This window comes from Rhineura floridana, chromosome 4 (genome assembly GCF_030035675.1).
Source record: "Rhineura floridana isolate rRhiFlo1 chromosome 4, rRhiFlo1.hap2, whole genome shotgun sequence".
Lineage (NCBI taxonomy): Eukaryota > Metazoa > Chordata > Lepidosauria > Squamata > Rhineuridae > Rhineura > Rhineura floridana.
The window spans coordinates 211,286,721-211,302,071 of record NC_084483.1 but is presented as its reverse complement, the minus strand read 5'-3'; the positions used below and the strand labels follow the sequence as shown (position 1 = coordinate 211,302,071).

Genomic DNA, 15,351 nt, shown 5'->3' with positions numbered 1-15,351 from the left:
GGAGCGACTGGGGGTGGCACACTCTCCTCTACGGAGCTCGTGCCACCCATGGGAATTGGCTGGAGTTCAAGTTCACTGCCCCCCCCAAGGCCCCGAGCAGACTCAACAACTCCTGGGTCTTCCGCGCCTTCTGACAGCTGAGGCGCCTGAAACTCATGCCTCTCCCCTCCCTGCTCCTTCAGGGAGAGCAGAGGCTCAACAAATAGCGATCCTTAAGGGACTCCACTTTCTACAGCCCTCCATTGGGAGAACCGTCCATTTATTCCTACTCTCTGCTTTCTGCTTCTTAACCAATTCCTTATCCACAAGAGGACCTCTCCTCTTATTCCATGACTGTTAAGCTTCCTCAGAAATCTTTGGTGAGGTACCTTGTCAAAAGCTTTTTTGAAAGTCTAAGTACACTATGTCCACTGGATCACCTCTATCTATATGCTTGTTGACACTCTCAAAGAATTCTAATAGGTTACTGAGACAGGACTTTCCCTTGCAGAAGCCATGCTGGCTCTGCTTCAGCAAGACTAGTTCTTCTATGTGCTTAGTTAATCTAGCTTTAATAATACTTTCTACCAGTTTTCCAGGGACAGAAGTTAAGCTAACTGGCCTGTAATTTCCAGGATCCCCCCTGGATCCCTTTTTGAAGATTGGTGTTACATTTGCCACTTTCCAGTCCTCAGGCACGGAGGAGGACCCGAGGGACAAGTTACATATTTTAGTTAGCAGATCAGCAATTTCACATTTGAGTTCTTTGAGAACTCTCGGGTGGATGCCATCCGGGCCCGGTGATTTGTCAGTTTTTATATTGTCCATTAAGCTTAGAACTTCCTCTCTCGTTACCACTATTTGTCTCAGTTCCTCAGAATCCCTTCCTGCAAATGTTAGTTCAGGTTCAGGGATCTGCCCTATATCTTCCACTGTGAAGACAGATGCAAAGAATTCATTTAGCTTCTCTGCAATCTCCTTATCGTTCTTTAGTACACCTTTGACTCCCTTATCATCCAAGGGTCCAATCGCCTCCCTAGATGGTCTCCTGCTTTGAATGTATTTATAGAATTTTTTGTTGTTGGTTTTTATGTTCTTAGCAATGTGCTCCTCAAATTCTTTTTTAGCATCCCTTATTGTCTTCTTGCATTTCTTTTGCCAGAGTTTGTGTTCCTTTTTATTTTCTTCATTCGGACAAGACTTCCATTTTCTGAAGGAAGACTTTTTGCCTCTAAGAGCTTCCTTGACTTTGCTCGTTAACCATGCTGGCATCTTCTTGGCCCTGGCGGTACCTTTTCTGATCTGCGGTATGCACTCCAGTTGAGCTTCTAATATAGTGTTTTTAAACAACTTCCAAGCATTTTCGAGTGATGTGACCCTCTGGACTTTGTTTTTCAGTTTTCTTTTTACCAATCCCCTCATTTTTGTGAAGTTTCCTCTTCTGAAGTCAAATGTCACCGTGTTGGATTTTCTTGGCAATTGGCCATTTACATGTTGTCAAAGACTTGTCCCCCTGGGATCCCTTGTCCTTAGTTCTCCAAGGGGGGGGGTCTTTGCTTCTGAGAACAGTCCCACTCCTTTGGGCCACTGCTTCCCAGGCAAACTCTCCCTCTTTCAGGAGTAATTACTTCCGTAGTAACTGCCACCACCCTTCTGGCTAGGTTCCTTTCTCTGAGGGAAGGACCTCAGAGCCCAATGTGAATTCCAAAGGATTAACCCTCGACAATTAACAGTAACAGTAGCATTCAGCAGGCAAAGGACTAGATTTAGAATCCTCAGTTCCAATCCAATACACAACACTTATAAAAGAGAATTTATTTAAACGTAGATGAGTTGATATTTACAAAAGAGAGCAGTGGTTTGTTTCCTTAAGGATATTCACCCACAGATGGGTTACATGAGGCACATTGGCATGACAAAAGGGGAGAGGTTCAATTCAGACAAAGGAATACAACAAAAGTCTTTCTAAGCTAAGATCCTATACTTACAATAGATCAGCCCGGGCATTTCAGGCAGGTTCAGTAGATGGAAAACAAGGGACTCTGTTTGGAAGTCTATCCTTCCTTTTTTATGGAGTTTAACAGTCACCAAAGAGGGGGGAAAGCAAACAGTCGTCTCCCACCTCTGCAGGGACTATTCCTTTGAAGCCTTTGGAGATAAGGAAAACCATCCGCCAGGTGTTCTGATCTACACCCCCTTCTTCCTGACTTCTAATCCCAGGAAGCTGCTAAGGAATAATAGCTGGGGATCAGTTACATCCCCCTGCCCAGGTTGTAAATTGCTTGTCTAACCCTGAGCTGCGGATCTCCCCCTGTGGGGAGTCCTAGGTAATCATGGGCTCCCAGAATCCTCTCTGGTGGCCCTTTTCAGCTTGACCAAAGTTAGCTATTCTTGACACATGTATGTTTAATTTAATAGCACTATGGTCACTGCTCCCAATCGGTTCAACAACACTTACATCTCGCACCAGGTCCCAGTCCCCACTCAGGATTAAGTCCAGGGTTGCCGTCCCTCTGGTCGGTTCCATGACCAACTGGTCTAGGGAATAGTCATTTAGAATATCTAGAAATTTTGCTTCTTTGTCGTGACCGGAACACATATGTGCCAGTCTATGTCTGGGTAGTTGAAGTCACCCATTACTACCACATTTCCTAGTTAGGATGCTTCCTCAATTTCATATCTCATCTCCAGGTCTCCCTGAGCATTTTGATCAGGGGGACGATAGATCGTTCCCAGTATTAAATCACTCCTGGGGCATGGTATCACTACCCACAACGATTCTGTGGAGGAGTCCGCCTCTTGGGGTTTCCAGGTGCGTCTTCAGCATTTGCCGAACGTTGTACAATTAAAATGCAAGATGCACCTCAGTGAGGAGGGAGTTTCACAGCTTAGGGGCCACCACAGAGAATACTGTCTCCCAGGCCACGCATACCCCAAACTTCTGAAGGTGGCAGAACTACCAAGACGGCACCCTCTGCTGATCTCAACCCCTGAGAGGGTCTGTAGGGAGGCAGGCGGTCTTTCAGATATTTGGGACTTAAGTTGTTCAGGGCTTTCAACACTAACGCGAGCAACTTAAACTGAGCCCAGAAACGAACTAGCAACCAATTAGAACTTTGTATTATGGGCTAGAGTTAGACTCCACCCCTTGGACTCTCCTTTGCTCTGCTTCTCAGTTTCAGTTGTGTTCTCTACCCAGCCAGCAATAAAGAAGCATGTTTGTTTGCCTGCAGTAGGAAGTAAAAAATTGTTTAGTCTGCAGTTATTATGATGAGCAGACCAGGACTGGGTGCTTATTGCTAAATTGTCAAATAAGAAGATAATTTAAAGTGATCTGGACAACAGCCAATGTGGCGTAGTGGTTAAGGTGTTGGGACTACGACCTGGGAGACCAGGATTCGAATCCCCACACAGCCATGAAGCTTACTGGGTGACCTTGAGCCAGTCACTGCCTCTCAGCCTCATGAAAACCCTCTTCATAGGGTTGCCATACGTCGGAATCTACTTGAAGGCAGTACACAAGGGGGAAAACATCCACATAAAGTTAGCCTTTATTATTTTAAAGCATTCACTATACTCACAATCACAGTGGCATTCTTTAACATCCTTTTTTCTTATGAAACAAAAAATATGCCAGTCATTTAATTCCTAGTGTTCATACTAAATTTTCTGTTAACTTACATAATGGGCTATGTAAAGGTTAAATTAACACGCTCTCTTCATAGAGGAGGGACAAGGGGGGGAAATCACTGCTTTTCTCTTTCCCCTGGCCTGGCCCGGCCCTCACATCCTCTCCACCAGTGGGGGGGGTTGGGAGACATTATGCGCCTCCCCCCCCAGAAAAATGTCCACTTAAAATGCCCCAGCTGAGCTGAATGTTCAGGAACTGAGACACAAAGCTGGGAGGAGCAGTTAACACCATATACACAGGCCTTTGGCACCTGAATATTGGTTACCAACTAGTATTTGTTGATTGCCAGGTCTGGATGGCATCAACCCAAGAGTTCTCAAACAAGTCAAACGTGAAATTGCTGATTGTCTAACATAAATGTTAGGATTTGAGGAGCACATTGCTAAAAAAACAAAGACCAACAACACCAACAAAATTCTTTAAATACATTCAAAACGGGAGACTGTCTAGGGAGGCGATTGGCCCCTTGGATCACAAGGCAGTTAGAGGTATGCTAAAGGAGGATAATGCACCTTCCTTGTCCTCCTGGATCTCTCAGCGGCTTTTGATACTGTTGACCACGGTATCCTTCTGGACCGCCTGAAGAGGTTAGGCATAGGGGGCACTGTATTGCAGTTGTTCCATTCCTTCCTCTCGGGTAGGTACCAGAGAGTGGCATTGGGGGATGAGGTTTCGGATCCTTGGCCTCTCACTTGTGGGGTGCCACAGGGCTCCATCCTCTCCCAGATCCTGTTCAACATCTATATAAAGCCGCTGGGGGCTATCATCAGAAGATTTGGGCTGCAGTGTCACCAGTATGCTGATGACACACAGCTCTATCTCTCATTCAAATCTTCACCGAGGTTGGCTGTAGAAACCCTATCCAAGTGCCTGGAGTCGGTGAGTGGCTGGATGGGAAGGAATAAGCTGAAGCGAACCCTGACAAAACCAAGCTACTGTTTGTGGGAGACAAGGGAAGGTTGGGGGATGTTGACCTGGTGCTCAATGGGGTACAATTGCCCCTGAAAGACCAGATCCACAGCCTGGGGTCATTCTTGACTCCCAACTGTCCATGGAGGCTCAGGTCTCGGCTGTGAGCCGGGCGGCGCTGTATCAATTCCATCTGATACGGAGGCTGCGCCCCTGCCTTCCCAGTCATCTGCTCCCATCAGTGGTACATGCCCTGGTCTCCTCTCGCCTAGACTACTGTAATGCACTCTACGTGGGGTTACCCTTGAAAACGGTCTGGAAGCTGCAACTGGTACAGAATGCGGCAGCTCGCCTGATTAAAGGCAGCTGCCGGCAAGATCACATCTCTCCAGTGCTGAAGGAGTTGCACTGGTTACCGGATGTTTTCCGGGCCCAATTCAAGGTGTTGGTTCTGACCTTTAAAACCCTACACGGTTTTAGCCCAGTCTATCTGAAGGAGCGCCTCCAACATCATCAGGGATGCTGCTCAACAAGATCAGCCTCAAAAGGCCTTCTCTCTATCCCACCAGTTAAAACAGCTAGACTGGTGAGGACTAGGGAGAGGGCTTTTTCAATTGTGGCCCCCACTTTGTGGAATTCCCTCCCAAATGATCTCCGCCATGCCCCCTCTATGATGAGCTTCCGCAGGGCCTTGAAGACCAGGCTCTTCAGGCAGGCTTTTTGGGTGGGTTAGGTTTTATTATTATTGTTGAGATTTTTAATGTTTTAATGTATTTGTACGTTTTTATTTTGTATGTTGCCCAGAGTGGCTGGACAGACAGCCAGATGGGTGACTAATAAATTTAATTAACAAATAATAATAAATTAATTAATAAAAAGTAGATTGCAGAAAAGTTACATGAATTGTTTGCATCTGTCTTCACAGCAGACGCTATAGGGCAGATCCCTGTGCCTGAACCAACTTTTGCATAACAGGAGTCTTGAGGAACTGAGGCAAATAGTGGTGACAAGAGATGAAGTTCTAGGCTTAATAGACAAAATAAAAACTGACATATCTCTGGGTCTGCATGGCATCCACCCAAGAGTTCTCAAGGAACTCAAAGGTGAAATTGCTGATCTTCTAACAAAAATATGCAACTTGTCTCTCAGATGAGCCTCCATACCTGAGGACTGGAAAGTGGCCAATGTAGCCCATTTTGAAAAAAGGGATCCAGGGGGGATCCTGGCCAGTTAGAGTTCTTTGAGAGTGTCAACAAGCAAATATATAGAGGTGACCCAGTGGGCATAGTGTACATGGACTTTTGAAAAGTTTTTGACAAGGTACCTCACCGGAGACTCCTGAGTAACCTTAGCAGTCATGGAATAAAAGGAGAGGTCCTCATGTGGATCAGGAATTGGTTAAGTAGCAGGAAGCAGAGAGTAGGAACAACAGGACAGTCCTCCCAAAGAAGGGCTGTGGGAAGTGGAGTCCCCCAAGGACTGATATTGGCAGCAACAACAGCAGCTTGCAGAGGCTGCAACATCTGAGCTGGGAGGACAGACGGTTTTCTTGTATTCCCCCCCGAACATCTGCACCTGCTGAGGACTAGTGGCACTTTCAAGTCAATGGAGCTTTTCTGGCAGCTCATGAGTGCAGATGGAGGGAGATATTCTGACCCTGATTTCCAGACCAGCAACATCTGAGCCAACTCTGGGTGTCATGAAAACCTGCATCCAAGATGGTTGTGTAGCAGGGAATTGTGGGATCCTCCAGGTTAACATTTGGTTTTTGCAATGAGGCCATGAGTGGCAGTTGTCTGCCCAGCTCCAGGGAAAGATGTGTAATCAGATGCCCAACCTAACACCATCTTATCAGCAGAGGACTGGCTCCATTCAAGACCTGATGTCTGGCAGGCTTCAGGGAGGATGTACGATTTGGCCCCTGATTGGTTAATTGTCTCTGGCCTGTGGCTAGGGAATCTTGCCATAAGTATGGGCAGAAAACTCTAATTTTTGTTCCTCTTCTGGGTCCCATTATGCCTACATAGAATCATAGAATAGTAGAGTTGGAAGGGGCCTATAAGGGACTCAATGCAGGAATCCAAATCAAAGCATTCCCGACAGATGGTTGTCCAGCTGCCTCTTGAATGCCTCCAGTGTTGCAGAGCCCACCACCTCCCTAGGTCATTGGTTCCATTGTCGTATAGCTCTAACAGTTAGGAAGTTTTTCCTGATGTCCAGTCGAAATCTGGCTTCCTGCAACTTGAGCCCATTATTCCGTGTCCTGCACTCTGGGACGACAACATACTTGATGTTGCCCGGAGAGGTTCCATTTTTGCCATATACTATCCTGACTGTCATATCTCTGAGGAGGGGTGGCTATGCATTTGAAAGCCTTTATGTAAGTACTAGACTAGACTAGTTAGTCTTTGTTGTTTTCTCTATTGTGATTGAACTCTCTCTGTTTTACCTTGCCCTCTTGGGTGTGGATATTAGGAAAACATTTTGCTACTGCAACTGTGCACCTTCCTTTTTTATTCTTTAATAAATTTACTTCTGTTTACCAGTGTGTGTTCATTTCAGGAGAGGGTTAGTTCTAAACATAAGAACATAAGAAGAGCCTGCTGGATCAGGCCAGTGGCCCATCTAGTCCAGCATCCTGTACTCACAGTGGCCAACCAGGTGCCTGGGGGAAGTCCGCAAGCAGGACCCGAGTGCAAGAACACTCTCCCCTCCTGAGGCTTCTGGCAACTGGTTTTCAGAAGCATGCTGCCTCTGACTAGGGTGGCAGAGCACAGCCATCATGGCTAGTAGCCATTGATAGCCCTGTCCTCCATGAATTTGTCTAATCTTCTTTTAAAGCCATCCAAGCTGGTGGCCATTACTGCATCTTGTGGGAGCAAATTCCATAGTTTAACTATGCGCTGAGTAAAGAAGTACTTCCTTTTGTCTGTCCTGAATCTTCCAACATTCAGCTTCTTTGAATGTCCACGAGTTCTAGTATTATGAGAGAGGGAGAAGAACTTTTCTCTATCCACTTTCTCAATGCCATGCATAATTTTATACACTTCTATCATGTCTCCTCTGACCTGGAAAAGCTGAGAGAGGCAGAGAGGTGTGTGGAGGAGGCCTTCAGGGACGTTATAGCTGTGTCCCACTCCAACTGTGATAGCTCTCCTGCTATCATGGACAATGATGGTCTCGGGGAAGGAGAGCATCCAGCTGAGGAAGTGGGAAACGATCCCTTAGAAGGGACCCATTCCTTGGGGGATGAGCAGCTATCCTCTCGTGCCGAGGATATATCTCCAGGGGGTGGAGGGATCCTTGTAGTGGGTGATTCGATCATTAGGAACATAGACAGTGGGGTGTGTGATGGGCGTGTAGACCGCAAGGTGTTTTGCCTGCCTGGTGCGAAGGTTGCGGATATTGCCCGTCGTTTAGATAGTTTGGTAGACAGTGCTGGGAAGGAGTCAGTGGTCGTGGTGCACGTTGGCACCAACGACATGGGGAAATGCAGCCGTGAGGTCCTGGAAGCAAAATTTAGGTTGCTAGGTAGGATGCTGAAAGCCAGGACCTCCAAGGTGGCTTTCTCTGAAATGCTACCGGTTCCACGCGCAGGACCAGCCAGACAGGCCCAGCTTCGCAGTCTCAATGCGTGGATGAGATGATGGTGTCGGGTGGAAGGGTTTGGATTTGTTAGGCACTGGGGAACATTTTGGGACAAGCCGGGCCTGTACAAAAGGGACGGGCTCCACTTGAACCAGAATGGAACCAGACTGCTGGCACTTAAAATTAAAAAGGTGGCAGAGCAGCTTTTAAACTGACTGAGGGGGGAAACCCGACAGGAGCTGAGAAAGGTCCGGTTCGGAATAAACCTCCCCCCTGGGATAAAAACCAAAGAAATGATGAAATTTTAAAAGGGGTAGGCCTAGAAGTAGGCATTGTGAGAGCAGGGGCACAGAATATAAATTCAGAAGAGCAAAATTACCACAGGCCAAACCACAAGTGCCAAAGAGACTTGAAGAGAGACACTGTTTACAAGTGCCTGTACGCTAATGCTAGGAGCCTGCGAACCAAGATGGGAGAACTGGAGTGCTTGGTCTTAGAGGAGAGCATTGATATAGTGAGCATAACGGAGACCTGGTGGAATGGAGAAAACCAGTGGGATACGGTTATCCCTGGATATAAACTATATCGGAAGGACAGGGAAGGACGTATTGGTGGCGGAGTCGCTCTATACATGAAAGAAGGCATTGAATCCAGCAAGCTCGAAACCCCAAAAGAGGCAGACTCCTCCACAGAATCGTTGTGGGTGGTGATACCGTGCCCCAGGAGGGACTTAATACTGGGAACGATCTATCGTCCCCCTGATCAAAATGCTCAGGGAGACCTGGAGATGAGATATGAAATTGAGGAAGCATCCAAACTAGGAAATGTGGTAGTAATGGGTGACTTCAACTACCCGGACATAGACTGGCTGCATATGCGTTCCAGTCATGACAAAGAAGCAAAGTTTCTAGATATTCTAAATGACTATGCCCTAGACCAGTTGGTCATGGAACCGACCAGAGGGACGGCAACCCTGGACTTAATCCTCAGTGGGGACCGGGACCTGGTGCGAGATGTAAGTGTTGTTGAACCAATTGGGAGCAGTGACCACAGTGCTATTAAATTAAACATACATGTAACTGGCCAATTGCCAAGAAAATCCAACACGGTCACATTTGACTTCAAAAGAGGAAACTTCACAAAAATGAGGGGATTGGTAAAAAGAAAGCTGAAAAACAAAGTCCAGAGGGTCACATCACTCGAAAATGCTTGGAAGTTGTTTAAAAACACTATATTAGAAGCTCAACTGGAGTGCATACCGCAGACCAGAAAAGGTACCGCCAGGGCCAAGAAGATGCCAGCATGGTTAACGAGCAAAGTCAAGGAAGCTCTTAGAGGCAAAAAGTCTTCCTTCAGAAAATGGAAGTCTTGTCCGAATGAAGAAAATAAAAAAGAACACAAACTCTGGCAAACGAAATGCAAGAAGACAATAAGGGATGCTAAAAAAGAATTTGAGGAGCACATTGCTAAGAACATAAAAACCAACAACAAAAAATTCTATAAATACATTCAAAGCAGGAGACCATCTAGGGAGACGATTGGACCCTTGGATGATAAGGGAGTCAAAGGTGTACTAAAGAACAACAAGGAGATTGCAGAGAAGCTAAATGAATTCTTTGCATCTGTCTTCACAGTGGAAGATATAGGGCAGATCCCTGAACCTGAACTAACATTTGCAGGAAGGGATTCTGAGGAACTGAGACAAATAGTGGTAACGAGAGAGGAAGTTCTAAGCTTAATGGACAATATAAAAACTGACAAATCACTGGGCCCGGATGGCATCCACCCGAGAGTTCTCAAAGAACTCAAAGGTGAAATTGCTGATCTGCTAACTAAAATATGTAACTTGTCCCTTGGGTCCTCCTCCGTGCCTGAGGACTGGAAAGTGGCAAATGTAACGCCAATCTTCAAAAAGGGATCCAGAGGGGATCCCGGAAATTACAGGCCAGTTAGCTTAACTTCTGTCCCTGGAAAACTGGTAGAAAGTATGATTAAAGCTAGATTAACTAAGCACATAGAAGAACAAGCCTTGCTGAAGCAGAGCCAGCATGGCTTCTGCAAGGGAAAGTCCTGTCTCAGTAACCTATCAGAATTCTTTGAGAGTGTCAACCAGCATATAGATAGAGGTGATCCAGTGGACATAGTGTACTTAGACTTTCAACAAGCGTTTGACAAGGTACCTCACCAAAGGCTTCTGAGGAAGCTTAGCAGTCATGGAATAAGAGGAGAGGTCCTCTTGTGGATAAGGAATTGGTTAAGAAGCAGAAAGCAGAGAGTAGGAATAAACGGACAGTTCTCCCAATGGAGGGCTGTAGAAAGTGGAGTCCCTCAAGGATCGGTATTGGGACCTGTACTTTTCAACTTGTTCATTAATGACCTAGAATTAGGAGTGAGCAGTGAAGTGGCCGAGTTTGCTGATGACACTAAATTGTTCAGGGTTGTTAAAACAAAAAGGGATTGCGAAGAGCTCCAAAAAGACCTCTCCAAACTGAGTGAATTGGCAGAAAAATGGCAAATGCAATTCAATATAAACAAGTGTAAAATTATGCATATTGGAGCAAAAAATCTTAATTTCACATACACGCTCATGGGGTCTGAACTGGCGGTGACCGACCAGGAGAGAGACCTCGGGGTTGTAGTGGACAGCACGATGAAAATGTCGACCCAGTGTGCGGCAGCTGTGAAAAAGGCAAATTCCATGCTAGCGATAATTAGGAAAGGTATTGAAAATAAAACAGCCGATATCATAATGCCGTTGTATAAATCTATGGTGCGGCCGCATTTGGAATACTGTGTACAGTTCTGGTCGCCTCATCTCAAAAAGGATATTATAGAGTTGGAAAAGGTTCAGAAGAGGGCAACCAGAATGATCAAGGGGATGGAGCGACTTCCTTACGAGGAAAGGTTGCAGCATTTGGGGCTTTTTAGTTTAGAGAAAAGGCGGGTCAGAGGAGACATGATAGAAGTGTATAAAATTATGCATGGCATTGAGAAAGTGGATAGAGAAAAGTTCTTCTCCCTCTCTCATAATACTAGAACTCGTGGACATTCAAAGAAGCTGAATGTTGGAAGATTCAGGACAGACAAAAGGAAGTACTTCTTTACTCAGCGCATAGTTAAACTATGGAATTTGCTCCCACAAGATGCAGTAATGGCCACCAGCTTGGATGGCTTTAAAAGATTAGACCGATTCATGGAGGACAGGGCTATCAATGGCTACTAGCCGTGATGGCTGTGCTCTGCCACCCTAGTCAGAGGCAGCATGCTTCTGAAAACCAGTTGCTGGAAGCCTCAGGAGGGGAGAGTGTTCTTGCACTCGGGTCCTGCTTGCGGGCTTCCCCCAGGCACCTGGTTGGCCACTGTGAGAACAGGATGCTGGACTAGATGGGCCACTGGCCTGATCCAGCAGGCTCTTCTTATGTTCTTATGTTCTTATGTAAATGCTGCAAAATCGGCTTTAAAACAGGGAATGAAAGCCGCCGCATTAGCAGACCGCCGGGAAGCGGAGCGCCAGGAAGCAGGGCCCTACTGTACTGTGTAATTGGGTCTGTGCCTAAAGCTCCAGGGCAAGGAATGTCTCCTTGGCTCTTGCCCTTTGGAATGTTTGGCAAGTTTCTGGGCTCTGAGTATCCCCTTGGCTCAGAGTGGTTAACCAGTATAAGGGGTGATGGCAGCTACCTACACTGCAGGGCTGTTGTGAGTGTGCACAGCCTTGGCAGGTAAGGATATTTGCCAGGATCAATTGCCCAGGGTGGGGAACTGGCTCCTGGGACAGTGAAGGTTGGGAGGAGGACCCCCGTCAGTCATCACACTGGGCACATCTTTAGCACATAGTAGAGGGCAGTGTTGGAGTAAAAAAATATTGCATGGTTACTTTAAGGGATATTTGGGGAATATCCCATGTACCTGTTTACCATCATGTAACTTCCTAATGGGTGGGGTTTAGTTACTTGACTTCCTTCTCCTTTGTCCTGGGGGATTTTTTAATATTCTCCATTGCTGATCTTCCTACCTTTGAGAGAGGCCACATGGCACAGGTGCACTCTCTGAGAGCATCCATTACTAAAGACCAAGATGGACTGAGAGTATTTTTCTTTCATCCAAGCTAGAACCTATGTTTCTGAACATATGAAGAAGTCATGAGTAAACATTCTTTTCTTTTACCTAAAGGATTGTATCTGTTGTTATTTATATAGAGAAAGGTGGGGCTGGTTTATATTCTCATTCTGCTGCTTGTATTTTTACAACTCTGCTAAGAAATAGGACCAACCAAATTAGTTCCTATTTCTGTGTGTATTTTTTATAATACCGAATAGGCAGAACTAGAACCAAGGAGTGAAAGTTGCAGAGAAGCAGATTTTAGCTGAACATCTGGAGGAAACTTCCTGTGGGCAAAAGCTGTTTGACGACTGACAAGAGGTTGCTGATGGTTGCTACTTCACCAAGTAGCAGAGTTTACCTTAGGGTATCTTGCTCATAGAAAGGAATAGGAATATTTGCTTGATAGGAAAGGTTCTAGTTCCAGGTAAGTAACTGGGCTCCTGCTGGGAGGAAGGTTGAAATATAAATCTAATAAATAAGTAAATAAATAAAGATGGAGGCACAATGGCCAGACTTGATCATTGCCCCCATGCTACAGGAGAGAGGAATAAGACAAAGATGTCTCCTCGCTCTCGTCTGGTCACAGAAGAAGAGGCAATCAGGAAGAAGAGTCAGAGGTGAGGTCAGCTCCCTGAGAGTCTCAGTTTACATGCAAGGAAGACAGATAAAATGAGTACAGGTCAGTAACAGCCTAGCCATCCTGGAGGACTAGCTCTCTATCTCCCTTCTGGCATGGAAAGAGAACCAAATGAGAGTTGCTCCTGCCACACTTCCGAGGGAGGTGGTGGGTTGTCCTTCGCTGTCCTTATTTAAGCACAGGCTGATGGGGAACCATCTGTCAGGGATGCATGAGTTGCATCCTGCAGTGCAGATCCCAAACTATTAAAATAAGGGCCCCCAGGGTGTTCTTATTCTTAATTTGTATATTTTAATTTGGCAATTTAATCTGATTAATTGTGTTTGAAGTACTCTATATATAAATAGACTCCTGCTGGGGAAGAAGGGCGGGACAGACAGACAGACAGACAGACAGACAGACAGACAGACAGACAGACAGAAAGACAGAAAGACAGAAAGACAGAAAGAAAGAAAGAAAGAAAGAAAGAAAGAAAGAAAGAAAGAAAGAAAGAAAGAAAGAAAGAAAGAAAGAAAGAAAGAAAGAAAGAAATGGCTGGTGGCTGGTGCAAAAAAAGTGAGCAGGGAGTTGGGTGAGATGACCTTCCTTCCCACTCTGTGGTTCTTTCTAAGGCCATTGGGGAAGAAACAGTGGACTTGCTCTGCCAACCAAGGCACCCCCAGCCCCCTTTCGCTCTGGCCTCCAGGTCACTGCTGTGCTGCACCTCTGCAGTGTGACTACAGTTTTCTGAGCAAGTCACCTGTCTCATTGCCTGTTTGTGACGCAGAGCGCCCTCTGAAGAGCCCTGGGAAAAAAACCCCCAAGGGGCAGCATCTCTCTGAAAGGTGTTTAGTGCTGCTGCAGGAACATCCATTCCTCTCCTGCAGGGCCCGTCTTAGGAAGGTGCCCTCAGCTGTGCCAGAATTACGCTCAGCTCAGCTTCTGGTTGAGCACAATAGCTGAGCTGGGGTGATGTTCAGGGGCGAAAGTGGGGAGATTTTTGGTCCCAACCCAGGGAGGGAGAGCAATGTATGGTCCCCTTTGGGACCCCTCCCTGTACCTTGAAGTAGATGACAGTTGCAGCCACAAAGACTCCAATGCTCTGAAGCAGGTCGCCCACCACATGCACAAAGGCAGCTCGCACACTGGTGTTGCTCTGGGTGGGCACGGTGGGGGCACAGGGGCTGTCCATCCGCTCATAGCCCCCTGTGCCCAGTCCATGGCTGTGGGGAGAGCCCGATTGATGCAGAAGGTAGGCCATGCTGTGGAGAGGTACAAGAGCTGTGAACCAAGACTTCTGTGACTCCACCTGGTCCCCCCCATCCATCCAGGGCAAAGCAACAAGCACCTCCATCCCACTAGGCTGCCTCTTTCACACCATGGCTCTATTGACTGACACTCTCTCTCTCTCTCTCTCTCTCTCACACACACACACACACACACACACACACATACACACAGAGCCTCATGGCAGAGATCTGCAACCTTATGCTCTAAAGAACCCAGAGAAGCTTCTGTTGTGGGTGGCCTAGAAATATCAGGAATAACCTTATAAATGAAAGGCTGAAAGTGCAGTCCGTGGCAATTCTATGTAAAGCTTAAGTGTTTATGCAAGGGCAGTGACCATTTAGAAGTGGGGGGGGGGACTAACTTGATCTCCTAGAAGCCTCTACTGGTGGTCGCAAGGCCTTTGAGCCCCTCACCCACCTGCTCACTGCCCCCTTGCTCATGAGGCAGCAAGGGGGGGTCACCACCTCACCACCCCCACCCTGAAAAGTAGGTAGAACTGGAGGAGGATGGCGGAAGAGGGAAACTGAGGGAGGGGAGGAAAGAAAAGGGGTGGATCTGGGAAACTGGGGAGAGGAATCAGAGGGGCAGCACAGGGGTCAGAGGAGAGAGAGAAAAGGATGGACTCTCTCACACACATACAGGTTGGAACTAGTAAAATGGATCCCCTTGAGATTGCTTTTTTTTGGGGGGGTCCCCCACCCAAACCAACATCAAATCACAGGTCACACTGTCTCCATTGACTGAAGTGTAACAATCATGGATCCAGTGCTTTCCAGCACTACCTTGGTACAAAAACCTGGTTCCAAGGTGTGGAATATTAAAGATTCCCATGATTTTTACAAGGCATCCCCTCAAAACCATCATCAACCCACAGGTCACCTCTGATTTATGTCAACCCTATGAATTAGCAACCTCCAATAGCATCTGTCGTAAACCACTCTGTTTGGATCTGTGGCTTCCTTTATGGAATCAAGCCATCTCTTGTTTGGCCTTCCTCTTTTCCTACTTCCTTCTGTTTTCCCAAGCGTTACTGTCTTTTCCAGTGAATCACGTCTTCTCATGATGTGTCAAAAGTATGATAACCTCAGTTTCATCATTTTATCTTCTAGTGACAGTTCTGGTTTAATTTGTTCTAACACCCAGTTATTTGTCTTTTTCGCAGTCCATGGTATGCACA

At 46.5% G+C, this 15,351-nt stretch overlaps 1 protein-coding gene across 3 annotated transcripts in view; it reads right to left on the bottom strand.

Moving 5' to 3' along the window:
- SLC30A3 (solute carrier family 30 member 3) overlaps positions 1-15,351 on the bottom strand; it is a 40,908-nt gene that overhangs the window by 5,639 nt on the left and 19,918 nt on the right. For all 3 annotated transcript variants that reach the window (XM_061626520.1, XM_061626522.1, XM_061626521.1), the window contains exon 5: positions 13,945-14,146. In XM_061626520.1, the coding sequence (XP_061482504.1) occupies positions 13,945-14,146 (202 nt within the window). The remainder of the gene's footprint in view (positions 1-13,944; positions 14,147-15,351) is intronic.